The 25,785-nt window shown below is 48.6% G+C and overlaps 1 protein-coding gene across 3 annotated transcripts in view; it reads right to left on the bottom strand.

The window, feature by feature from the left end:
• The window catches only part of NCKIPSD (NCK interacting protein with SH3 domain), a 53,982-nt gene extending 28,197 nt beyond the window's left edge, over window positions 1–25,785 (bottom strand). Inside the window, exons 1-3 of one of the 3 annotated variants that reach the window (XM_049826580.1) lie at window positions 25,539–25,785; window positions 3,370–3,482; window positions 2,397–2,598 (exon numbers count right to left, since the gene is read on the bottom strand). In XM_049826580.1, coding sequence (XP_049682537.1) covers window positions 2,397–2,598; window positions 3,370–3,482; window positions 25,539–25,709 — 486 coding nt within the window. In that variant the 5' untranslated portion in view covers window positions 25,710–25,785. Of the gene's footprint in view, window positions 1–2,396; window positions 2,599–3,369; window positions 3,483–6,249; window positions 6,329–9,449; window positions 9,569–25,538 lie in introns of those variants that run through there. The other 2 variants (XM_049826581.1, XM_049826583.1) reach the window with 2 other exon arrangements.

Genomic DNA, 25,785 nt, shown 5'->3' with positions numbered 1-25,785 from the left:
TACAGCTAATGTTAGCTCAGAGCCCTGCCAGCCTCATTTAGATGGCCACGCACGCTGCAATGAGAACGTGAAGCATCACATGAATTTCCCCATGCTGATGCCTGCCCAAGCTGTGAGCCGCCACACGGTTAGGAGTCTCAAAGGGTAACTGATGGCCATCCCCTCCCTCTGCCCCACATTCCAGCCGCTGCATGGGGCCAAGCGGAGGACGTACAACACCAAAACCCCCCAATGGAAGTGGAGGAAAGGGGAGAAAACATCCACTGTCCAGCTGCTGTGGGGAAGGTGACCAGGCAGGATTCCCTGCAGCTCAGATCCCTCCTGCCCAGAGGGGAGAAAAGAGGAGGGACCTTACCAAGGGTCCAGAGAGAAGCACCTACACATGTGTTGAAAGCCTCCCTTTCCCCAGGCCTCTATAAGAGGGCTGTGAACTTCCCCAAACCCATAGATTTTACACATGTGCTTCCTCTCCTTTTCTAATTTGCAAGGACTGCTAGCAGAGGCTCTGCTCCTTGCGCTGCTTGAGACGAGAGCCGACTCAACCACAACACTCCCATCCCTTTCCCAGCCAAGCAGGCAGAGACCACCACCACTCCTTCAACTCCTTGGAATAACGCTATTATAGTAGGAACCTTTCAACAACAAAAAAACCAAAAAAAACCCAAAAGCCAAACCAACAATCCCTTGCCCACCACCTCCTCTAGCCTAACTCTGCCAAGCCAGGCATCTGGTCTGCAGCAAAGGCTTCTGGAGACGAGCATCACAAACCCACCGAGCATGAACGAATGCAGCAGACTGTGACTAAAATACTGTGACAGCCCAACCTCCTCCCTTGGCAGCTGGTATGTAACTGCCCCAGCTTCCCACCTTATGATAACTATGGAGGAGCTGAAGAGAGGATCAGCACAAGTGCAATCACCAAGTATTTCAGCCAGCTCAGCCCTAGGAGCAAAGCCACCAACAGGAAATTTACACCTCAAATTTTGCTTAAGATTTCAGATGCAAACATTGAACGCACCCAAAAATCCCAAGCAGTGAAAAGCACATCCCAAGACCTCTGCTTCTCCAGAATTAGTGAGAAAGTTTAGATTTCAGTAGATCTCCTATTAGGCAGCTGCATAACCAGTGGAAGAAAGCAGTGCTGCTTCCTCCACTTCATATTGAAATATGGAAGCACACAGGAAATCCCTCAACTGAGCTGTTAAAATCTCAAGGAGCGCTTCCAGCACAGGGCTAAGCTGGAAGCCCTTCAACTGCATCCTCGGTGCCACCCAGACAGAAACAGTTCTTTGTCAGCCAAGGGATCTGTCTTGCTCCTTTTTGGCAAGCAACCAAACCACAGACCAGATAAAGACAGGGAATCAGCATAGAGAATGGGCTGTAAGGTGCTCCATTTGCTTAGTGCTTAATGCACAGGCTTGAGAATGGAGCTGGTTTTGGCTGCCCAGAAACAAAAACGAATACCAAGGAGAAAAATGGGGTTTGTAGGGATTGCTGTGTTCTGCATGAGCCAGAGCTACCTTTCATCACTGCAGACTCTCAGTTCGTCAAGTGTAAAACAAGCCTCATCTGCTAGGAGTGACAGTGTATCAGTACCTTATAAACACTGCCTCAAAATGCTTATCCCAGATAGATGAAGAAAAACTACAGTGCACATGTTCATCTGTAGGAGAAAAAAATCTCCACGCTCATCCTTGCTTGGCACCTTTAGCCCTAACATCCAGCTATACCTACACAGTGTAATTAGCCATATCATTCATCCCCAACAACTGCTGCATCCATCCTGGGCTACTTGTTTGAAGTCTTGCTGGCGCCGCGCAGTAACCTTGGAACTGTGCCGCCGAGATAAAAAAAAAATCTGCTTTAAATCATATTTCCTGCAGTTTACCTTTAATTCATCATGACAAGCAACATTCAGACAAAGAAGGATATTTTTTGTTTTGAATAGTAAAAATAGGCAGCCACAGCAGATAAAACGCTTAATGACCAAAGATCTTGTTGTACAGATTTAACAAAGGGGAAACAAAGCGGTGCTGAGTACTCGGAGGGAGTTCTGCTGCTCACGTCAAAACTGTTTTTCAAAGTATTCTCTGGGGAGCTTGCAACTCTTTTAGAAAGTTGTTAAGAGACAGTCACACAATATAGAGTGGATCTCACATGTCACCATAAAACTACGGACCCTCAAGGATCCCAAAAATCATCACAAGTGTAAATGGCAGAGGGACTGTTCCAGACTTCTTATATAGAGACAGCATCAATTGACATTGCAGTAATCCCAGGTAAGCAGCACAAACACTTGATTTGTGTTACTTCAGCTGCAAAGGCATTTTATTAAACAGGACAAGCAATGTCATACCACCAAAGAAGGAACCTAGAAAGTGTCCAGCCACTGTTACCTGATAGAGACCTTCATCCTCCTCCTCGAACTCGGTGTTTGGAAGACTGTGATGTCGCTCGTATCCTGTCCGGCACACCCCGTTGGGCTGCCGTGCCACATCCAGATGGTGATCACTGGAGGACTGTGTCATAACCATCCCCTGCGGGGTGGGAGAGTGACCTTTGCGGGACACGGTCTCCTTCCGGTGATGGATCAGTTTTCTGAAACAGAATGACGACATCAGGAACAGCAAAGCTAAAGGAAGGGAGTGACCGTGCTGCAACATTTAAATGATATTTTTAAATTATTTCTTGCATTTGGGCTATATATACCAGAATGGGTTATATTACTCTGAACACCAACTCCAGTTTCATTAAAAACTAAGGAAGCACTTCTGGGGGAGGAAGGAAGAGGCTTTGCAAGAGCCCATGATTTATTCATCAGTTCGCTGGAGAAAAATGCCTCTTCCTCGGGGGAGAGTCACATATTGCATTGCAAGCTTCAGAAATTGCCTGCACTTTAGAATCGCTGTTCAACTGAGATTAAACCAGCGTGCCTCAGCGCAGAGTGTGAGGTGTCAGAGAAAAACAAAAATTCTCCTCACGAGCAATTATTTGAGAACATATTAAGGACCTTGTGCCACATGCCAACAACCTCTACAATTCCTGGCTGGTAGAGAGGAGAAAATGCATCCAGAAAGGTTTTTGATTTCTCCTCCAAGCCTACAACGCAGCAGAGAGTTTCCTCTTTTTTAGATGCATGTGGATAGAGGGGCAAGACCAAAGCACTGCTTTGCTGGATGCAGTTGACAGGGGGAGCAGCATCAACCACCAGCTCAAACACTGGTAAGCTCTCCAAGTGCATCAGCACTCTGCAGCATAGGGACTCAAATCAACAACGTCCAACTTGACCCCCAAGAATAGAAAAGACACAAGCATCACGTGCTGACCACCCTCCATCCACCAGCTCTCCCAGACGCCTGTTGTACTTACTGGAGGACATCTCTTTGCTCCAGGTTGTACTTCCCCCCGTTCTGCATGGCTGCATTGTGCACAGCCTCAATGGCACGGTCAATAGACTGGAGAACCACATCTTGCTCCAGCACCTGAGAAACACAACATCCCACATGTTACTGTGCTGCTTCAGCTGCGGTTCTTTTGCACCAGAGCTTATGGCAGGAAAGACCACAGCACAGGAAACCCCCAGAGCAGGCACTGCATGAGCCGAATAGCCAACAAACAGCCCCCAGAGCCAAAACCCTGTCTCAGCACCATCTCACTTTTCCCTCCTTCCTCTAGAGGAAATATATTTGAAGCTGTGCTTCCAACGGAGTCTGCCCATTCAAGGTTTACGGTTGGAAAAGAAAGTCACTGTTATAAGCAAAGTCGAATGATCCCTACAGGAGGGCCAGGGACAGAGCTTCAGGACCATGCGGCAGCCTTGAATATTCAGCCTGCTGCAGGGAGCTTTTGAGATCCCACTGTAAAGCCCAGCTTATCCCAAGCTCAATTATTTCTGCTCTTGCTGCCCTGCTATGGAGCAAACACAGCTGTGAACGTTACAGACGGAGCTGAAATCTGGTGGCCTTCAGAGTCCGTTGGCTCTGGGTTTGCATTTTTGCTTGCTTTTTTCTTGATGGTTTTTATACTTGTTTTGCAACTTGAAGTGCCATTTCTAAATCTCCACCCAAACTGTCATAGCAACATTTATTCCTCCTGCCAGCCAGTTTAGCACTCATTACTGCAGCTGAAATAAACACCAGCCTTGAAACAAGAAATACCAAAGACGTCATTCCCTGGGTTTACACAGGAGGCTAGAAGAGCTGTAGCAAAGGAGCACGGGAAGGTAAAGCAGGTTTCCACACTTGGGACATTCTTCAAGGCTTTGTTTATCAACAGTTGACACGCCTTCAGAAAAAAAAGACCTTTACAGGACTAAGGCTGAAGGCAAAGGACACGCTACCAAGTCTTTGCCCTGGATCCAGCAGACGCACAGGTCTCCTGTAAGCTGCCGCTGGTGCCTGCACCATCCATTCGGTACCACCACTGGCAGCCTCAGCCCACGCACGCAGGGACGGAGCAGGAAAGGAGGGGCGTGCTCGGACTCCAGCACTCATTGCAGCTGTTTGAACACTAAAACCCCCTTCATCTTCACTTGCTTTGCCCTCCTCCCTGCATCAGAGAAGCCATTTATCCAGCCAAAGAGTGGCTGGCATCTCATCAAGGATGCACCTTAATTGGCCTTAGGGGGCTGCAGAGCAGCAGAAGGCAAGCCCTCCCTGCCGGGGCCGAAACTGCCTGCCTCCATAGCACTGGCATACAGTTTTCTGATAACATGCTATGTATTATTTATATCCTGATTAATTACTAAACCAAATGTGAATTAACAGCTACCGCAGACTGTGGGGGAAAAACACACCCTTCAAACAAGGCAGGGATGAGAGGCCACCTCTGCAATACTCAGCTTTGAAAAAGAAAAATTTAGGAGCAGTTTTGTTGGTTTTTTTGTTTATTTTCCCAAGAGAGAGAGAGAGAGAGAGAGGGAAGAAAGCAACTGGGGAAAACTTTAGAAATAAAACCAGGTATGTTAAAATACACCTACCAAATTTGTTGAAGTATCAGATCAGTATCAAAACCAACACTCAGAACCCAGCTTTGGGATGAAGTCTCCAAGCAGCCCCATATGGCTTAGGGAGCATTTCACCACCTCTAACTACAGATCTAAGTAAGCAAATGGAGCAAAGCGCATTTGAACACATTTAAAGGAGCGTTGGAAGGAAAGGCAAGTTATTTCAGACAACGCATCTTGTTTTCCGAGAAGATAAGAGCAAATTATGGCAAGCTGCATGCTTTCTCTGGGAAAGGGGAACAGCACAGAAATGTCCAGCACTGCTGTCCCCAGGGGAATGCCAGTGCTGCTCTGAGCACCAGAGATCCCTGCCCTCTGCACAGCTCACCTGCCCTCGTGGTGCTCCCATGTAAGCTCCCACCCCAAAATTCAACACACCTCCTGCTACAGCCTCCAAACACCCGCCCCGGCATACTCTCTGGTCCCCCACTTGTAGTCCCTCCACATTCACCACCACCCCTCCACAAGATACACCCCTTCGTGCTGCCTTCTCTCACCCTCCCCAGCCCATCATGCTTTCCCCCACAAAGGGTTTCAACCCTTTCTCAGTCTGATCTTCCCAGGGAAGATCCCAGTACAGAACACTGAATCCTACTGAACAGCTCAGCGTCTCTGCCCTCTTCCAGAGGGCACACTGACATCATCCACAGCCCACAGGAATCCACAAGCTGGAGCTGCTACTTGCTGTGAGATGTCATTTGTTTCAGAAAGGGCGATTCTTTTCTGATAAAACACAGCATTTTCACACTAATGCAGCAGTGCTGTGACAACCAGCTTTTAGCTGCTGTGCTCTTTCCTTTGTTTCTGCTCCCCAACCCTCTATTAACAGGGCCCTGTCAAAAGGGCTGGAATAAAAAGCAGCATTAACTTGCCACTTGCACTTTATGACATTGTTGACGCTACTTGTAAATCATCTCCTCCTCCCTTGCTCAGCTGAGCTGGGCAGGGGGCAGGGTCTTCAGCACAGGGGCTGCCTCGCATTCAGGGTTTGTAGAACACCCAGCACTGGGGATCCCCTGCACTACAGTCATAAGCTTAAAAAATAGAAATCAGTATCCTGGATAAATCATGTGATGAGAAGCAACCTGCACGCTCCTCAGATTAACCAAATGGCATTGCTTTGTTTGAAGAGGATGGACAAAAAAGCACGTTAAAAGGAACATGGGTTGTGGGGGTGGGGGCAAAAGTCAGGTTTGCCAATGTCTCACCTACAACCTCCTTCTCCCTAGGACTCAAGGGATTACCTGCTCACAGCAATTCAGGATAATGCACATGTCTTGCCATTCTCGCCACGCAGTTTAGGGAGACCAGTCACTCCGCAGCACTGGCAGGGATTCCTGCCTGCATCCAGCACCCGCTCCCAAGGATGCTCGCAGCTGGGACGCAGGCAGGCAGAGGTCCTGAGCAGTACAGCCAGGCAGCGCACACCCACACCTTCTCACACACTCGCAGGCAATCCTGACCACGCACAGCTCTAGGGCCTGCAAAAGAGAGAGGTCACAAACCAGCACCAAGGTAACAGAGCAAAGCCTTTGAGCTCAGGCTCAAAAGACTGCTCAGAAGTCTGCTTTCGCCCCCGCAGGGCCCTGTGCTACGATCCTGATCCTGCCCCTGCCCCCTCCCACGCTCCAGGATATAGAGATGAAACCCTGCTCATCGCGGGCTAAGCTAAGGCTCACAGGGAAGCAAGGGAGCACACAAAAAGGGCATCGCTGTACAGCGTGCTGTCAGAGGAGACGTACCAAGTAAAGCCCAGGAATTCGGCTGGATTTACTGAAGCTGTGCTGGTAACCGCACGGGTGGGGGTTGGCAGAGCCCCGAGCAGCCACTGCGGCATGCTAGCTGTTAACTATATCCTTCACCAGTTACCAGTTCACCAGTGGCCCAGCCACGTCGGCATCTCCCGAAAGGCAGAGAGGGTGGCAGGGATAGGGCAATGACGGTCGTGGAAGGTGTCGGCCGTGTGTGCCCACCCTTATGGGGTGAGCGCAGGGGTCCCCTCGGTTGGCGTGGGGTGGTACAGCTACCAGGCTGCAGCCAAGAGGCATCAATAGGACACCACCTTCTGCTCGACGTACCGTGAAAAGAGAGGGGTATTTTGGCGAGGTATTGATCCACATTCACATGGCATCTCACCCCAAAAAAGGAGTGGCCACCACCCCCTCTATCAGATATTTCTGGTTTAATCAAATAAAACACTGCAGCAGAGAAACACTGGGCTCTGCGAACAGCCCGTCACGACCAGCCTGGCTACACCAAGAGGCAGGGGAAGAGCAGAGCAGTGACCCTTGACGATCATGGACTAGACTGGCTGATGAGGCGCCGTATCGGAGAACTGGGGGCATAGTCGGCACCCTGCAGACGAGCTGCCCTGCAGGAACAAGTTACAGCTCAATTAGAGCCATGAATATCAGCCGGGAAACAGAATTTCTTCCTTCATATCATAGCCTGGTGTAGGAGAATCACAGAAGCATCAATAAATCATTACTTCCTCTCTCCTTGCTAATAACACGAGCAAACAAAGGGTTTCCCCAGAGCCCACTGCCAATCTCCTCCTGCCCCTGTCCGCAGGAGGGGGCTCCACACCTGACGAGGGACAGAGCCCAGACCCCAGCACTGCCCTGGGGTGCTCTGCACTCCCATCCTCCCGAGGCAGGCGGGGAAGGATGCCTTTCCCACGGCCAAAGCCAGGCTTTTAAGAAGCATCCTTCCCAGATGTCTCGTGGGTACCTAAACATGGCCAACACGGGGCACGGCCGTGCACAGGCAGGAATGCATTCACCCCCATGGCTCACATTGCTCTCATCTTCACTGCCCCAAAAGCCACCCCCTCAAAGAGAGCACATGTGCACAGGATGTTCCGCACACCTCTGCTTCCCCACGTACAGCCTGATGAGAGACCCAAGCATTTCAGAAAACACTACTGGCGTCTTGCTGTGCAGGCAGCACAACCTCCTGTCCTTCTCTCCCAGGATCATCAAAAATGTTGCCCCCCCTCCCTCTTCATTTTAAGTCCTTCCACACATACTGCCGGCGTTGCTTAAATGCGCTCACACAGAAGAACTTGCTCAACAGTCTAGAATAATCATACCTTTCAGAAAAGCATTTTCTAGACAAACAGGCTGACAGCTGCATCAGTGCAGACAGGCTGAGCCACCCTGCATGCGCTAGACTCCCACATTTATGAAAGTGGCCCATTAACGTATGGCAGGCCTTTCTTTGCCTCTGCAGGGGGCTGATCCAAGAAAATACAGCATTTTTTTCCTCCTGCCTCCCCAGTTTTTAGTGATCAAAGGCATTTGCTCTTCTGCATGTGCAGGAATTGGTGCCCTCATTCCTGCGGCTGCTTTTGCAGTTACAGGGGTGCCGAGGCAGGGCTGCTGATTTTCACCCTCATGTCATTGCACCAGCTCTCGCAACACAACAACAAAAGACAGACAAAGTTTTGTCTCCAGTGACAGCTCAGTTTTCACACAGCTGCACAGACATGGACCACTGCTGAAATTAGGATATTTATCCCGCTGGCCGTACACAGGCACAGGCTGGTTCTTTGTTACTCAAATTGGAGACGAATGCCACCTCTTAGGTCACATGCCGTTAGTCCCCAGTCACTGCCAGACTGCGTGCTGTATTCCTTCCAGATTTAAATGATCACGGCAGCAATTTACAAAAATCAACTAGCCTTTGTCCGCAGCAGAGCGATGTAGCAGATAAGCGTTCCCCCTTCTGAACCACACAGCTCAAACAAATGGGCTGAGTTTTGGTTTTTGCATCGCTTTGAGAAATTCAGCTCCTTTCTCTTCCCCTTTTTGCAGCCCCAATCAGAAATTTTTAGTCCCCAGGCTGTTGGCTAAGAGATATGCATTAACTTATTCTTGTCAGCATGAAGATACTGTGCCTTGCGGCACTTAAAAACGCATGATAAAAATGCAAGTGAAACAATGGGCAACTGTCCTGATTACTGAGCAAATAAGATGAGAAAAGCTCCAAACAAACCTGCAGCATCTCTGACTCACTAGCAAGCGAACAAAGACATGGCTGAGCTCTTCTGACAAAGAGGCAGCCCAGAAACAGATCTGGAATTCCTGCTGATATGCTATAGTGGGTTTCTAACAGATCGGTGTTTTTCCACTGTGTGCTGACAGCAGCCGCTTGAGCGGACAGCCTGCACAAATAAGAAATTAAGAGAAAGGATAGCCGGGGAAAGGGCTTAAGTTGTGCAAATCATGCTAAAGCAAAAGCCAGAGTTCCTGGCAAAAGAGATATACTAACTAGGGATAGTACAGGCACGAGTGGCATTTGGAATAAACAAAACCCTGAAGGCAGCAGAGGGATGCACAGCAACCAAACTTCAACTGATTTCTCTCCCATGAACAGGCAGCTTCAGAGTCGGAGAGAAGGGGGCAGAGACACGCTGAGGAACAATGAAACACATGCAACCCACCACTGCACACTTGTACTTCACAAGGTGGAAACGCTTCATCCTGGGTCTCTCCAGCCACACTCAGACCCTGCTTACTGGCCACGATGATCAGAATCAGCCACCGATTCCTTCCCCTCGTAATTCTGCGCCCTCCAGTAACCAGAACATGTCTCCTAAGCCAAAACACTCTACGACAATAAAAGCAGAGACAGAAGTTTTAAAAATAATGCAGTCGACACATACTTACGTACCTTGCCGTTCTCTGCTGCCTTAATTCTTGCTGCTCTCAATGCTTCAGGGGACTACTCTGGCTCAGCCCGTTCCAAGTGAACAGCCAACAGAGCTGCCCCTCTCCTTAGGATTACCTGTTTAGCATCTTTTTGGCACACAATTGTCAAGTCAAGTCAATATCAGACATGATCAACACTGCATCTGTGCAGGAGAAACTTCTGTTTCTACTTACATATACGTACACATAAGTTATAAACATACACATATATATTTGAGCTACCATCTACACTGAAAAAGAAAACTGCAGGCAGATAGCCTCTATTTTGATGAAAGCTCAGGATTACGAACCAGCATATATCAAGGTGGAAGGAAAGATGCTGCAGTGAAGCGCTAGCAGTTATTCTAGGACTTTTGATGTATTAACATTAAAAGTTGCAAAAAAAGCCCAGCAGAAGGGGTCTTTACACAGTCTTCAGTTTGGTAGCCCAACAAACTGCTACAAATGCCCTTTGCTCACTGAGATTCAGTACAGCTCCTAGATCACTTGCATGCAATTAGCACAGGTGCATAAGAAAGCCCCTATATTAAGTATGACCAAAAAATGCAACTAATTTCTCACTTCCCAGAGTGCTGGGCCGACTGCAACTTGGATGTGGGCTGAATACCCAACTGCGGAAACACTCTTTGCAGTTTATCAGGTCTGCCAAGCGTTGCCAGGACAAGGGGCAAGGACAGAGCCCAGAGGAAGAAACGAGCCTGGGAAACCATACAAGTTCTGGCTCCTCTTCTGGCATTCAAAGAGCAAGGTTCAGGTTCCCCCCCCAAATCTATTTCCATAGCAGAGACTGAAGCAAAATGCTGGAAAGGTGAGTCATATGAGATGCAGGACCAAGAAATTCAAATTTCTGCCACATTCAGGAGAACTCTCTCCCTTCTCATTCATCTCCACCCTGAAGTACATTTCCAGCACGTGAGTATTGAATAAGTAAAGTCTCCAGGGGTCAACCAGGAAAAATTGCAAGTATGTTGGCAATTCAACTGATACGCAAAGACAGATGCAAGAGAAGAGCACGTATGTACATGTTAACTGAAAGGGACTTGCCTCCTGCATGCCACAGACTGGCACTGATTTCACAGCATGCAGTTACATGTTTGAGAAAGAGGTAATAACTCATGATTCATCTTGCAAGGGAATTTATGATTTATCAGCTTTTCTTCCAAAATCCTCCCCTTCCCATGACCAACCTTCTGGCAAGGGACAGAAGGCGGCAAACTGCAGCTATGCTGCTCTTTCGGCATAATTACTGTGTTGCCCAAACCCGAAAAGATGGACAAATTGTAAAGCGTCTCTTACTGACTTAACAGGAAAGGGGAGACTGGAAAAGAAAATTGAGCTGCTGTCTCAGCCCCAATGAGCACGGGAAAACAGACCTGGCAGCTGGCACAGGCATACAACCCGGGAACGCCGGCAGGGCAGGAAGGAGAAGGGGCAAGGAGGGTGGACAGGTCACCATCCAAGGAAGAGCAGAACCTGTGGGCTTGGGCATGAACGATTCGAGTCTGCCACAGAGGGAACAAGCTCAGCTTTCTGGTATCTGTTGTATGAACAGCCATATGTACTTTATTAAAGCTGCTAATGAGGGAAAAGAGTTTCCATCCTCACAGGGCAAACACAGGAAAGTCATCAGCTAGTTTTATTCCTGGACAGATGTAAATTGCACAAAATTGTAAACTAGACACAAATCCCCAGGATCGTTTTAGCAGCACCGGGATCAGAGCTGCCAGGCCTGGTGCAGCCCATGGTCCTTCCTGCAAAGCTGTCACTGCAAAGATGAAAACCTGCCTTGCATTACCATGAGCAAACCTGAGAGAGGCCTTGGAAAGTTCTCCCCAAAGATGATTCCAGTCAGAAGGATCAAAGGCAACTTGCTGGCTGCAGGATCAGTTAACAATCTGGCTAGAAAATAATTTTCCTGTGTCCTGTACTCTGCGTGCCGAATAAACACTGCCCTTTCTGCCGTGAAGGGATGCAGGTCCCCCTGCACACCCCAAAATAAAAAGAAAGCCAGCAGGGCAGGACCAGAAACCACATTAACTCATACAGAAAACCCAGGACCTCCCTCTGTAATGGGCATTTGTCTTCAAGTTACTTGCGCATCCTACCCAAAACGTAGCTTATCAAAGTGATGTGATCAGGCCATATCTGTGACCTACTCCAAAATAAAATGACCCCCAAACCACCATATGGAAAAACCTGAGTATTTGTTACCAGGAGTAGAATTGCTCCAAGCAATTGCAGAGTAACAGCAACCAGAAAGGATGAGTTTATGCTGTCTCTCTGCTCAAAGTCAGCAGCTCCACATTTCCATAGAGCAAAGCTCATTCCAAGGTGCAGGGATCACTTACAAACAGTCCTTTTACCATCATCCCTTCACACAACTCCCAAGCACATCAATCAAGTAGACCAAGATCCTTGAGGATTTCTCCTGCTAATGGTGTTTCAGGCCAGGGACCCAAGAGAGCAAGCATACTTACAAAGTTTCTGTAAAGTAGGCGCCCCCAAAAAAAACTCATTTCTGTATAATGTTCCCATAATATAGATCTTGCTGGCAATTTCTCTTCTGTCCACAGCCCCCCCCCACCCCGAGTCACAGGCACAGGTATTTGAAATATCAGTATTCGGAAACCCCAGGGTGCCCAGCCACCTCCTCCCCGATGTTTTCAGGCTGTACAGACCAGCTCCCACCGGTGCGGAAGAAACACAGCTTCCCTGTGCTGGGCAGGTACTTCCCAACATGGGAATTCCAAACAAGTCTTCCACCCAAGTAGAATGGCATGTCCAGTGTCAGCAGCCTCCCTCTGGCTGCCAGCAGCCTTCATGACTTTAACCTGGGTACAAAATACCCATTAAGGGATTTAAACAAGAAGTATGACAGCTGGGCTCCCAGTAAAAGACAACCCTCAAATGCTCATTTGCTTTCAGGTAGGCCATTGTAAGGCTAAGGCAAGAAGGAACATCTCCTTCTGAAAGAAAACAGGCATCTCCCTCGATCCACTACCATAGATTTTGGCAGCTATATATTTCGACACATTCAGAGTAGCACTACCGAACAGCGGATGCTATTCATGCTTTAGGCTTATGAGTGCTATACACAAAAATTACATGAATTTAGGTGAGCCAGCTAATTATAGCAAAGCCATTTAAAGATTGTTGAGGGTGCAGGTGCAGGGCAGCACGAGAGGGGGCATCAGAAGGGTTGAAATACTCCACACAGGCTAAGCTGTCAAGAGGTAGATCATGCTAATTGGCCATAGACAAAATACCCATGTATGCCAACATGCTTGTTAGCTGAGAGCTGCTCCTGCAAGCACATTTATTCCTGATAAAGTGGATGTTTCTGCTGAAGCAATCAGCACCCAGACACTCACCAAACCCAGGAAGTCAACACAATTGAGCTTTATTGGTTCAATGATAAAGCTAATGCTAACTCATACCCCAAAATAAATGAAGATACCACTGAGATCTACAGCAGTGCTTACAGCTACAGCTGTTATATGCATCATCCTAAAGACAGAGCACAAGCCAAAACAAACCCCAGAAAATTGTGAACTAAAGACCCTGCAGCCTCCCGAGTTGCTTTTTGACTGGCAGACAGCGGGAGTGGACAGCACATGATTTTTCTGTGCTGCGAAACTTAAACGGACTGACAGTTTCCATTGACCTACAAAAGTACCTTGAGAATTGCAAGTTTAGCTGTGTTTATCAGAGGAATGAGGCTAACTTGCTGTTATCTCCAGATTCAGTTCAAGAACATATTCTGGGATTTGTTTAGTGGGCTTTTTTACCTTAAAAAAAGATTAAAGGTTCAACTGGATTTGCTGACATTTCACCTATAAGGAAATAAGAGGTGAGTCACGGAAGAAGAGCAATTCATTAGTGTCCCACACTATCTGCAGGGAAAAAATAGCCTACTGCTTTAGCTGCAAGTTATAATCCCATCTCCTTTTGCAGCTTAAAGTGGCACAGGCTCCCCAGCAAACACGAAGAAATGGGAACAGGATGGGAATGTCTTCTTAGGACATTGTGCTACAGACAGCAGAACAGCCGTAATCCTGTTTTCCTCACTTCCCAAGGCAGTGAACAAAAAAAACTGCATTTATTGAACTGTTCACTTCTCATGCGCAAAACTTTCACCTCTTCACATGCCGCATTCACTTGTGTCAGCATCCACCTCACTCAGTGGCATCAGCGAGAGCAAATTGCTGTATTTCAGGAAATCTTTCCATCCCATCTCCAACGGGACAAATCCTGCAGGAAGGAAGACGGCCAGGACTCAGCTCACCTCCATCCGACCCAGCTGGCAGCCTCTCCATGGCGGAGGTCCGGAGCAGGACCTCTCCAGTGCACAAGGCCACCACAGGGCAGAGAAGGTGGTGGAAGCTGCCTGACAGTAACTCTCAAGCTCTGTGGTTTGCACAACCCAAGTGCATGCTGTCTCTCCCCCTTTACCCTTTCTTCACACACACACACACACCCCCCCCCCCCGTCTAAACTCCTCCAGTTCAAGGCTGATCACTCTTTGCCACTCATTAGTTTGCCACCCACAGCCCAGCTATGAGAGGTTTGGGTGGTCCTCCACATGTGAAGGTCCTCCACTCGTGTGAAGAGTCACACGAGACCAAACATTGCCAATAGTGGTTTTGTTGGGAAAACTTTTTTTCTCAGCCATTATTAGTATATTAATAGTCTTTAAAAGCTTTTAAAGTGACCACAGCTCAATATCATTTTGAGATCTTAAACTTCTAAAGGAGAGCTTAAAAATACAGCCAGTTCACATGTGTTAACGTATGTAAAAGTCTCAGGTGCCAGCCTGTATCACTGGGCAATGCTTCTAAGGGAGCCCAAGACCTCAGACAAAATTATGCTTCCCAAAACTAGATGCTGGAGGGGTTTCTTTCCAGACCTGATGTAAAGAATTATATTGTACAGGCCCCTTGATAATAACTGCACAGTTATTTCAATGCTGCTGCTATCTCTTGTCATCAAGCTAATGGAAGACAGACACGTGAAATCAATTCAAAAAAATAAACTGAAAAATGCATCCCCTTTAATTAAAGTCAATAAAAGCGATTCTGGGGCAGACAAAAACTTAATTACTTAGAACCCAGCACTTCAAGGGACATTGTTTTTTTGATGTCAAATCGAAAAAGTCTTCAGCTACAAACACTTTGATTTGGCCAGGCTCAGGGAAATCCCTAAGTTTCTGCATTAAGCAGGTAATGAATTTTTATGATCATCATTCTTACTTGAGGTACTGGGTTTTCACACAATTATTCTTTTTACATGCTGAAAAACATGGGCTTCCCTGATACTTGAGCTTCTCCCCAAACATTCCTCAGGGACAGCCAAGCCCAGGCACAGAGGGAAAGGGACTGCGGACCTGCCTTCTGGTGTGTCACTTGGGTATGATTTATGATCTGGACATGGTACACTCAATGTGCAGACCACGGTGCTGCCTCCATTCACCTGCAAACACACATCGATTCCTTGGGAGGAGAGGGCAAAAGGGTATCTTCAAGCAGCCTGGAATACCACAGAATTCACTGAGTTTACCCAAAAAGGAACTGTCACCATATCAGACTGAGAGGCCACAGAGGTTTGTGTTTGTCTGCTTGGTGGGGAGCTTCAACTTCATCTTTTTAGACAGCCATCTGGTTTTTACAGTAGCTGCCACAGTACTCTGTACAACCATCACAGCACACAGACACCACACTGAATTCAACTGATGAAGAGCCGTCCGTGCTGAAAACCTGCCCACCACCATTTCCACCTTCCACATGCAAGTGGCTGAAAGTCACCTGTGTGGTCCATCAAGGCCTTCTTCCCACCTCCAGAGGAGGAGGATGCAACTCAGAGGCTGAGCTCAGCCTCCCGGCCAGCAAGCTCAAGGAGGAGGCAGGAACAGTCGGAGATGACACCCCAACCACATCAGCAGCTGTGGAGGTATCACCCCAGGCACAAACCCCGTGGACAGGCGATCAAGACCTTTTCATCAAGACATCCTCCCAGCTTCCAGGTGATTCCCCCCTCCTTGTGGGTGACTATTTTTGCAGCTCTTGCTGCATCTTCTCCCTCATCCCTTCATTTTTATTCGATACAATAGAAGGTTTGGAGCTAGGGCCTGCTCCCAGGTTTCCATACTACAAGGCACTGTTCCCACTTGTACTAGAAAAAACCAAGAAATAATTAATAGCTACTACTTAGAAGAGATCTAATCTGAACTTGGAACCAGTGATTTAGCAAGAAATTATCCACAGCCTGGAATTACCTAGCATGCTTAGTCTGACAGCTTGATTTTTTATTTTTTTAATTAAACCTCTTGAGCAGCTGAACAAACTAAAGTATCAGCCTGTGGTGGCATTTCCAGATCACAGGCACAAAAATCAACATCTTGCAGACCACTCTCATGCACACCACCCCAGCCTGAGCAGGAAAGAGGGACAAAGCAGTGTAGATGGGACCCCGTCAGCATGACAGCAAAGATAGACATGTATCCAATGGCACATCTCACTAGCATGAAAGGTGGTCTGAGTCAGAGGAATTGGCTTGCTACACTCACAGCTGCGTGATGCTGCCCATTTAGCTGTACCAGACAGACAGGAGGAAGGACAGGGGCTTCACAACTCAGTAATCAGGAAGTAAGCAGCTTCCAAGGAGGAAGGGAGTGACAACTTCTCCTAAACAACATCAACAGACAAACAAATAACCAGGAAAAAAACCCCATGAACTTCCCAGCTCCCTCTAAAAAGCCACAATGGCAAAATTTTACTTCCCCTTCTTGCTTAAGCCTTATGCTAAAAGGGAACAAGTATTAGTGCTTTGCTCCCTTGCAAGGGAAGCAAACAGCTCTGCCAAGTGAGCTCTGCATGGCAGGGTGTGAACACAGAAGAACTGAAATGAAGCTAACCCTCCTCTCCTGCTGCAAGGTGGTGGGTCTCGTCTTCAGGGCAACTCTATTTCTCTGTTAGCATCAATAGAGCTTTGTCTAGAGTAGTGCTCAACATCCCCGTGGCAAGAAAGTGATGGGGGTGTGAAGGGGAGCAGAGAGAAACAGATGCAGGCATGAATTGTGTCCTCTGTTCCACTTCTCAGATGACAAGCTTCAAATCCCTTTTTTTAAAATCAAAGGTTTTGCCACGTGATAAAAATCAAGACAAATTAGGCTTGACAAGTCCCCCCTGTAAAGGTCAAAACTATTTGTGAGCCACTGGCCAGGGAAGCAAAGTGATGCTCCTCCAGAAGCAGGACTGGGACCCACGACAATTCCTGCTGCAACTCAAGACCAGAGGCAATGAGGGTGGTCAGGGTCCACAGAAAGAATTCCCAGTGGCCCTAAACAGAGTGTCATTTCAAATGAGAATTTTTCCTCCAAATACAACAAGCATTTTGCAGCTCCAGATGCCAATGCACAGAAAAAGCACGAACTGGGGTCCTCCAATAGCGCTGGCATCCATTTCTCTCTGCCGCAGCACGGGGACCAAACTGCTTCTTGTAGCCCATTAGCAGGAGCCCTGGGGAGCAGCCCCAGCATTGAGTTCAATCATTTCTCCTGGGCCTTGTGACACAGCTGTGTCATCTCCACTCACCAGGCCAGCCTTCAAAATGGGACTTCCTTCCCCATCAGAAGTTAGCACCCATTAGCACAGCAGCCTGCACACACAGACTCAGCAAAGGCAGCAACAGCAAGCCTGAGCAGCAGCGTTATCACCAGCCCAGCTGGACCAGCACCTCTCCCCAGTGGCACTGCAGCAGCCTCCACCATGTTTACTCATCACCAAACACTGTTCGGTGCAGGCAGCAAATGGCACAGGCAGCCCTGCCCCATCCTCCTTGGCGTGCCATCAGAAAGAGATCAGACATGAAAAAACAGGGCAGGTCTGCAAGAGCCTGTGATCCGGGGCTGATCTCCTGGTCCAACAGCAAACACTTCCAGTCCTCACAGCCCTTGCAAGCCTGCACACAAATGCGCCTCTTTAGTGAAATAAATTGAGCCAACTGTTACTGCCATGGCCAAGAAGAAAGCCTCAATTTAAGGTTTTCTCTCTGGAAGAAATGCAATGCACGCACATTTTAATATAAAAGTATCTGCACACAGAGCTCTATTAGCACCTGTGGCATCTAAAATTTTGGCTATAGCATTGGCCACATAGGATGTCAGCATCTGCAAAGTCTAATTTTCTTGCGGACTATCTAATGCTATAGTTGCAGGCTAAGGCTGCTTGTACTTCCCTCCTTATAAATCCCTTCTGGAATTTATCCTTTTTCTAGGGCCCAGACTGACAGCTCATATGCTGAATACATAATCCTGGCTGGGAATGACAAAGTTTAAATCCTTCATGAGGGCGTGAAGCTGGGATGCTCTCAAAAATTCTGTTTTTATGTACATCTAAGCTATACAAGTAAGGGAAGAAAAAGAGGCAGCTGCTTCTGTTCCAGAACCAGAGCTCTCCTAGCAACCACCTCAAAAGACCTCTGGGTTTTTTTTCTACTAAGAGTTCACCTGATGGGATGCTGGAAATCCTGGAAGGAAACACAAGAGTGGGATCACGAGAAGATGTGTATAAACACAAGCAATGCGTCTCTGCAAGCCCAGATACATTCAAACTTCATGTTCAAAGACATCTGCCAATCCCCTTCAGCTCAGAAAGGGCAGCCAAGGCTGAGCTGTTGATGCCCTGCTCAAGGCACAGAAAGCCTAAGACTGATCTTCTGAAGCATCAAAACACAGTGATGGCTGAAGGTGGGACACCTTTCAGCAGACAGTGATGGCTGAAGGTGGGACACCTTTCAAAAGACAGTGATGGCTGAAGGTGGGACACCTTTCAAAAGACAGTGATGGCTGAAGGTGGGACACCTTTCAGCAGACCTGTCGTGTAGCACATCCACCAGCTTGACTTGATGTTAGCACTGTTATTTTAGAGACATACCTACGCTGCTGGGCAGTCAACAACAACTTTCCCATGGGCTGACAGCAGTGTTGATCAGCTTAAGTTAGCACCAGCTAAATTTCAATGTTAATGAGAAATTCAGTTGAGCCGCAACCCTCCTGTGGGGCCTCTTGCCCCACTTACGGGCAGGGGAGCAAGGTCTGGTGAAGAAAGCCACTTGCATGGAGTCCCATAGGGAGGTGGTGGCAGATCTGAACAGAATCCAGACTCCTATATGTTAAGCGCCTTGCTCAATAAATATATGCAATTCAGTCATTACTAAAGACTTTTTCCTGCAAATGGGGTGAGAAGAAGGGTGTCTACGTTTGCTGTCCTCCAGCATCAGAACCTTGCCAGCTATTTTGAATAGATGCTCCTAGTTCAAAACTGGCAGTTCTTCCCTTTGCAACGAGAAGTTGATCATCTTCCAGATGTAAACCAGGGAAGGATGTCTAGCCATCTTCTCCTGACAAAAAACATTCAAAAACCATACAGAAAGCAGCCTGAAAAATCACAGATTTGATCAGTAAAACTGCAAGATAACAGCAGGTGATCACTTGCGCAACACAGTGAAATGCTCATGGCAAGACCAGCACTAGAAAGCAGGGGTGCAAATTACCTGGCAGACACTGCAACCCTGTGGGGAAGCCAGAAACCAGACTGTGTCTGTCAGCTCTGGGCAAGTGCCTCTCCAAGGGCCTAAAAGAAAAAGGCACATTTCTTCTTTCCAGTCTGCCCCCTCACCTTGCCATTCCTCCAAGGCGAACAGAGCCACAGCCACATCGCTCAAGAGCAGATGTGGGCTCTCAGACATCTCCCTACTGCTTGCTCACTTCTGACCAAGACAGCCTTCGTGCTGTTCAACCCTGAAACAGGCTTAACATTTCCAGCCCAAAGCTAACCCACCGCGACCATGCATGCATCCACCAGTGCCACCCCACCCATGCTCAGCCATTATGCAGCTGCAGGAGGTATAAGCCCGGACTGCCAATGCTACTGATACATGGGCGTCCAGGTCACAAAGGCAAATTATATCCGATATCAAAAAGCCTAATTATTTTTAATCAGTGTAAAAGCAAGAAGAACATGTCTTCACAGCCAAGCAGAAATAGAGGCTAAAGATCCTTAGCGTATTTCTACTTTAATCATTCTGAACTGGGAAAGATTGCAGAACTTCTGGCTAAAATTTCAAGTCTTTAGCTACAGTAATTAGAAATGGTTATAATTCCCCTGACTGTGTAATTTAGTCTCAGGAATAAAACTTGATCTCAAAGCATTAGCAGCTCTGACACGATAGCATCTCTGTTATTGCGACAGCCAAGAGAAAAATGCTTCATTCTTTCAGTTTCTTGCATGTGTCAAGAAATGCAGCCTCAGCTGCAAAGCGCTACCAGCTGCTTATTCTCCAAAATAAAACTTTATTTTTAGCCTAAGTGCTTATTCAGGATCTGTGCGAGTATTGCGATTAAGCTCTCACACCCATTGAAAGCTCTGTCAAATCTGCAGCAGATGACAAATAACGATGCAGGTTCCGGTGCAGGAGATAGTCTGTACAACAGTCTGCACAATCATCACCTTCTGTTCGGGAGCAACGAGAGGAACTCTGCCAGGGGTCAAGAGCAGCAAGTTTAAAGCTGGATTTTTATGTAGATAGAGGGAGAAACTCTTACAGCAAAGCACAACTGCCAAAGCTCAGTTTCCAGCGACTGGGGATTTGCTATCAGAACATCCGATCATTTGATTGACATCGTAAAACCAGCTCCGTGCTCCAAAACCATCATCGTCTCCATGCTAGCGTGAAAGTTTTGACAGTACCTGAGCTACCACAGCTCACTGCTTCCCCAGCGGTCCTAAACCCGCACCAGCTCAGCACATGCTGCTCCATCACTGAACCAATGCATTTGCTATCCTGGCAGAAAAGCAACCAGATTAGAAACAAAGAGTTTTCCAGCAAGCCAGCGAACTGAATTAATTGAGAACGGGGCATGCCCCTGCCTGCAAGGAAAGGCAGCTCCTACGCTACCTTGCTCTGCACAATGCACTTCCAATCCTGAACCCATGTCAATGCTACAACACGAACCAGGACGAAGGGGTTTCCTGCAAGCAGAGAGAGCTCAAAATTCACTCCTTCGCAGAAACCACTCTTCTTTTTGCAGCTTGGGAGGTGAAACACCAGTCCTGTGCTTGCTTGGCGAGGACCACCTGTACTCTGCCACTGTGCACTTGCTCATGCTGCAGGAGAATTTTAACTTGTTGCTAGGCTGCACAAAGCAGTCTCTTATTTTTATCACATGCCTGTTTATTCTTTTAGAAAAAGATACGGCAAATAGCAATCCAAGGCATCCTTAAAACACTTGTTATACTCTCGGCTGGGTCCATTTTCTCACCAGACAGTCCAAAGCTTCTTGGCCATCGGCATACACATCTTCACAGCCAGACAGCCCCCTTCTCGCTTCCCCAGAGGTACAACATGAAAGTGTGACTGACCAGAGAAGGTCTCAGCTGAGCAGAGAATCTAACCCCACATTGCAAACAAATTTCAAGTAATTTTGAAAAGGCTATTAATAGTAATTTCAAAGCTATTTCCTAACAGCTTAATACAGTTGAGCAGCTGATTTGCAGCAGCCAGCATGCTAAACCATTCCCACTTTACCAAGAAACATCCCCCTGCAACTTAGCACTTATTTTTGCACCCCTGACATTTAGCAATACAGCATTTTACAGCTGCCATTCCCCTCCTCGGAATGCAATATTGACAATTCCATTGATGTGGAATACAGCCTGGGTCAGCGCAGACAAGAGACGAGGCAAGACCAGTCATGATACCTGGTGAAGACAAGAGCTGGAGCACCGTGTACACCTGTACGCGGGTCCCACGGCCAGCAGCAGACCACTGGGGTCAGCCCCTGCCCTGCTCCCTGCCCTACCAGGAGCAGAGCAAATAAGCCTTCCTAGCAGGGCAAGTGTCACCCATAGTCTGGCATCCTCAAGGACAGCAGCTCATTTTGCGCTCCTTGTGCTGCTGTGGTACAGCCTGAAGCCTTCAGCCAAACCTGGGATAACTCCAGATCCTGTTACAAAATTACATGTCCCCTCATAACAATAGCAACATATGGGCTATTTAACCCAAAGGAAGGACCCTTATTATTTCCTAGACTCGGCATTTGTCCCTTCCTGACACCAAGTGAACCTCCTGCTCCTAAGGAAGCTTTCTCAATTGAACATTTTACTGCTCCATATAAAGCCTTGAAAGGCCTGTCTTCTGCAGTGACTGACTCCAGAGGACACCCTAAGCTCCAATTTAACCTCCACATTTTTCTGCCACTCATACGTCACTTAAGCATCAGCACACAGCTGGAGACAAAAGACCAACCTCATGCTGACGGGCACCTTTCCATTCAGTCAGAAGCCACAGCACTCATGCTGACAGCTTCGCTGCAGCGGTATTTGCCTGGCATTAGATATTAGCATTATCCTATGTGCTGCTACCAGCCAGCACAGTGCTGGGTACACATTTTCACATGTCTCAGCAGCAGCACCTGTCAGCCCCCGAGTTCATTACGGCTTTGCTTGTTGCTCGTCACTGCTCGAGGGCTCCACCGTGGGCGTGCAGGGCCGGGGTTCAGCTGTGTGTGAGGTGGCATTTTGGCAAGAAGCTCACTCCGCTTGCGGTTCACAACCTGCCCCCGTTCAGCAGCATGCAGCCCGATCCTTCCCTGTCACTGCTTGATGGCTTCAGTATCTATCCCCAGAATGGCACTTGATTTGAAATGACTCTTAATAACTCAGAACAGAGCTAAAAGGGAACTATGGAAGAGTACAGTCAGCAGCAATATCAGCTGAAGTTGGGTGTTTCTAGCTGACCCAAATTAACTGCACATCATTTGCACCTTCTGATGTCCTGGCTTGGCTCTAACCTGTTTCTTAGAGGCATTATATGTTTCTAAGACGGGTTTGTTGGTTTTTTCTTCCTCGCTACAACTAACCCTCTTTTAATAGCAACACTGATCCACAAGGATTTCAGTACAAAATTCTGCCACATTTGCAATGAGAAGACATCAGCCAAGAATAAACTCTAAATAATAAATGGGAATTTTTTTTTTTCTCTAGAGAAGCCAAGGCATGAATTTCCTGTAACTTTGAAAGCTGAGCAAAAAAAAAAAAAACCAAAACAAAATAGAGAGAAGCTCAGAAGAAAGCCGATGCTCCTAACAGCAGACAGCAGCAGCGACAGCAGCCCAAGCCTCTCCCATGAGCATCCCCTCAGCGGCCTGCTGCGAGAGGCTTTCAGGAGATTTGCTGCTGTTGGCTGCGACTGTTGTGCAATGTATCGCTCACCTGGAACCTGACTGCACTGCTAAAAAAAGCCGAAGGCTTACTTTTACAATGGTGACTCCTGTTGGCCACTCTCTCTCCCCGCTAAGCACACTTAACACTAATCATTAGCTGTGTTTTTTCTCTGTTGTGATTGGGGCAGCATTAATTGCCTCCCAAATCACTGTCACTAATTAGTCTCAGTGCCTTTATTAAATCAAAACTGGGTGACAAATTGTTTGCACTCTCATCCCAGCCATTCAGCAGTCTCAAGCAAGCTTTCAGCAAGCAGATGCCTTCTCCCATGAATAAAAGGGGGTTCTGACTTCAGATCAGCTCTTCAGAGCTGGCAGGATACAACAGCGGAAAGAAAGCCATGGACACAGAGCATTACTGCAACTGCAGAGCAGCAAATGAGATCCTGCAGCCTCATGCATCACCAGGCAAGTTCTGGTGCCGGAAACTTAATGGCCAAAAAAAAAGATGAGCGGATGCAGGGACGGCTCTTCTGTTTCCTGCTACCAGGTCTAAGGGCATTTGGGAAGTTACATTTGAACTAGAGGAGGGCACTCACAAAGTCACCAGCAATGCTGCTTAAACATTAGTGCATTATTAATGGACTGTCAGGAGTCAGCCAAGCAGGATGCAAGCTATCTCAAGGCTGTAGCAAAATATAACCTTGAGAAATGAACATAAAGTCCGCAAAGAAATGCTTTTCCTGTAAGATTTTGAAACTGGCACGAGCAAGGTGGGGACATGCAGGAAGGCTGCTCCAGAAGACAGCCTGGGAGAAGGCTCCTGCACTCACGGCAGCGAGAAGACGTCATGCCACACAAGCAAACGAAGCAGGGGACTGCAGAGGGAAACTCATGAGCAGCAGCCTGAAGCAACGCCACTGTGGAGTTTTAAAATCCAGTAGTTTAATAAGGTCTTTGCTCCGTAACTAAATAGCTCCTGTAAATAGCTTAAGGGCTTATTGATACACAAGATGTCCCCTCCTGCCAGGCCATTCTGCCAGGCTGCAGACAAGCCCCAGACTTGCAGCTGGGATGGCTTCTGATCCAAGCAGCCAGCAGAGAGACCCAGCATTGCCCTAATACACATACACGCTCCCCAGGTAATGCTCATCTCACTGAAGTGTTCTGCGAAGCACACACCCACGCTTACTTACAGGCTGAATTACCGCTAATCAGAAATTCAATGGCATCTGAAGGAGTGTCAGCAGCACACTGAAATAAAGGGGTTTGTCACCATTTTCAGCCAGACATTAAAAGGCCCATTTGTACCATTCACGTGCAGTTACCCATTCACTGATGCAAAGAGTTTTCAGCATGCGGTTCCCACAGCTATCCCCTGAGGCCCAGTAGTATAAAAACCCCATGAATTAGCCTCATATGAAAGGCCTATTTTAATTTCAGAAGCCATGTTGTCCCTCAGAAGCCTCCACTAAACAGACCTCTGCAATGTACAAGCCACAAGCAACCTCCTCCTCGTGACACCGGTGCAGGCACGGGGCTCACACCTGCAGCTGCCCAAGGTGTCCTCCATCCTCAGACCCCAGTTAGGGCTGCAGCAGCCAGCCTAGACTTTCTGTCATTACCAGTATCACTGACTTGGCTGTAATTATTGTCATCGCAGGTGCAGGCAGCTGCCATGGCTTCTCCTGGCCCCCAGGACGGTACAGGTCTGCTATCGGTACAGGTCTGCTATCGGTGTCACAGTGTGTTGGTGGAAGAAGGACAACCACCCCCTCGCTGCCCTCCTGGTGCCAGGGTGCCATGCAAATGGAAACCCTCGTGGCTGAACAGCTAGCACGGAGATGGACCTCATAAGCGCTGCTTACTTACACCAACTGGGGCTGCTAGTTGGGAGATTCCAGGGTTATCTAGTAATCAGGTACGGTCCCGGGAGGAGGATCCCCCTCATCATCTCCCCAGGGCATCATCTAGGCATTTTTCTGTCTTCCTCTCCCGTTCTGCAGGAGCGAAGCCAGCCCTTCAGCCCCTCGGCTCCTAACCCACGAGCCAGCACCCAGGGGACCCTTACCTAGCCCACCTCCTCCCGATGAAGCTGCTGAGCTTTCATTTTGTCCCTGACTCGCAGAGCTGGTGCTCTCTGGACCTCAGTCTCCAAACGTGACGCCCACAGAAGATGTCTCCTGCCTCCCTTTAAACTCACCATTCTCACCCCTGGCAGGAACACGATATTCCAAAAGGTTCCTGCGTGCTGAAGTCCACCGCAGCGGGCAACCGCATCCGCAAGAACCACGCACCCCGCTCCTCCCAACCGAGGCCAGCGGCTTCCAGAAGCGCCAGAGCCGGGACCGCAGGCAGGCCAGTCAGTGCGCTGGGTTGCTCCACACCACCCGCCCCAGCACAAACCGGACCGGGGCCGGTCTCTACCAGGAAAGCCCCGCTGCCCCCCCCGACCCCCGCCTGTGAGGGGGCGGAGGGAAGAGCTGCCCAGTCCCGGGACCCCCAGCCCCCGGCGGTGCACACGACGGCCGGCACGGCCGCCTCCCCCGCCGGCCCGCACCCTGCCGGGTCTAGGCCCCGCGGCCCGCCCGGTCCGGCTCACCTGCAGCCGCTGGAGGTAGGAGGCCGGCGCGTAGCCCGTCTCGCCGGAGCCGGCGCGGGTGACGAGCCACCAGTGCTGGTTGCTGCGCTCCAGCAGCAGGAACGTCTCGCCGGCGGCGAAAGGCAGCGAGTTGGGCTCGGCAGAGCGGAAGCTGTACAGGGCTCGGTACATGGCGGCGGCGGCGGCACCGGCACCTCCGACCGCCGCGGCCCGGCTCGGCCCGGCCCGCCACGCCACGCCCCCCCGG

Source organism: Accipiter gentilis, chromosome 23, assembly GCF_929443795.1.
Source record: "Accipiter gentilis chromosome 23, bAccGen1.1, whole genome shotgun sequence".
Classification (NCBI taxonomy): domain Eukaryota; kingdom Metazoa; phylum Chordata; class Aves; order Accipitriformes; family Accipitridae; genus Astur; species Astur gentilis.
This window is presented reverse-complemented; position numbering and strand designations above follow the sequence as displayed.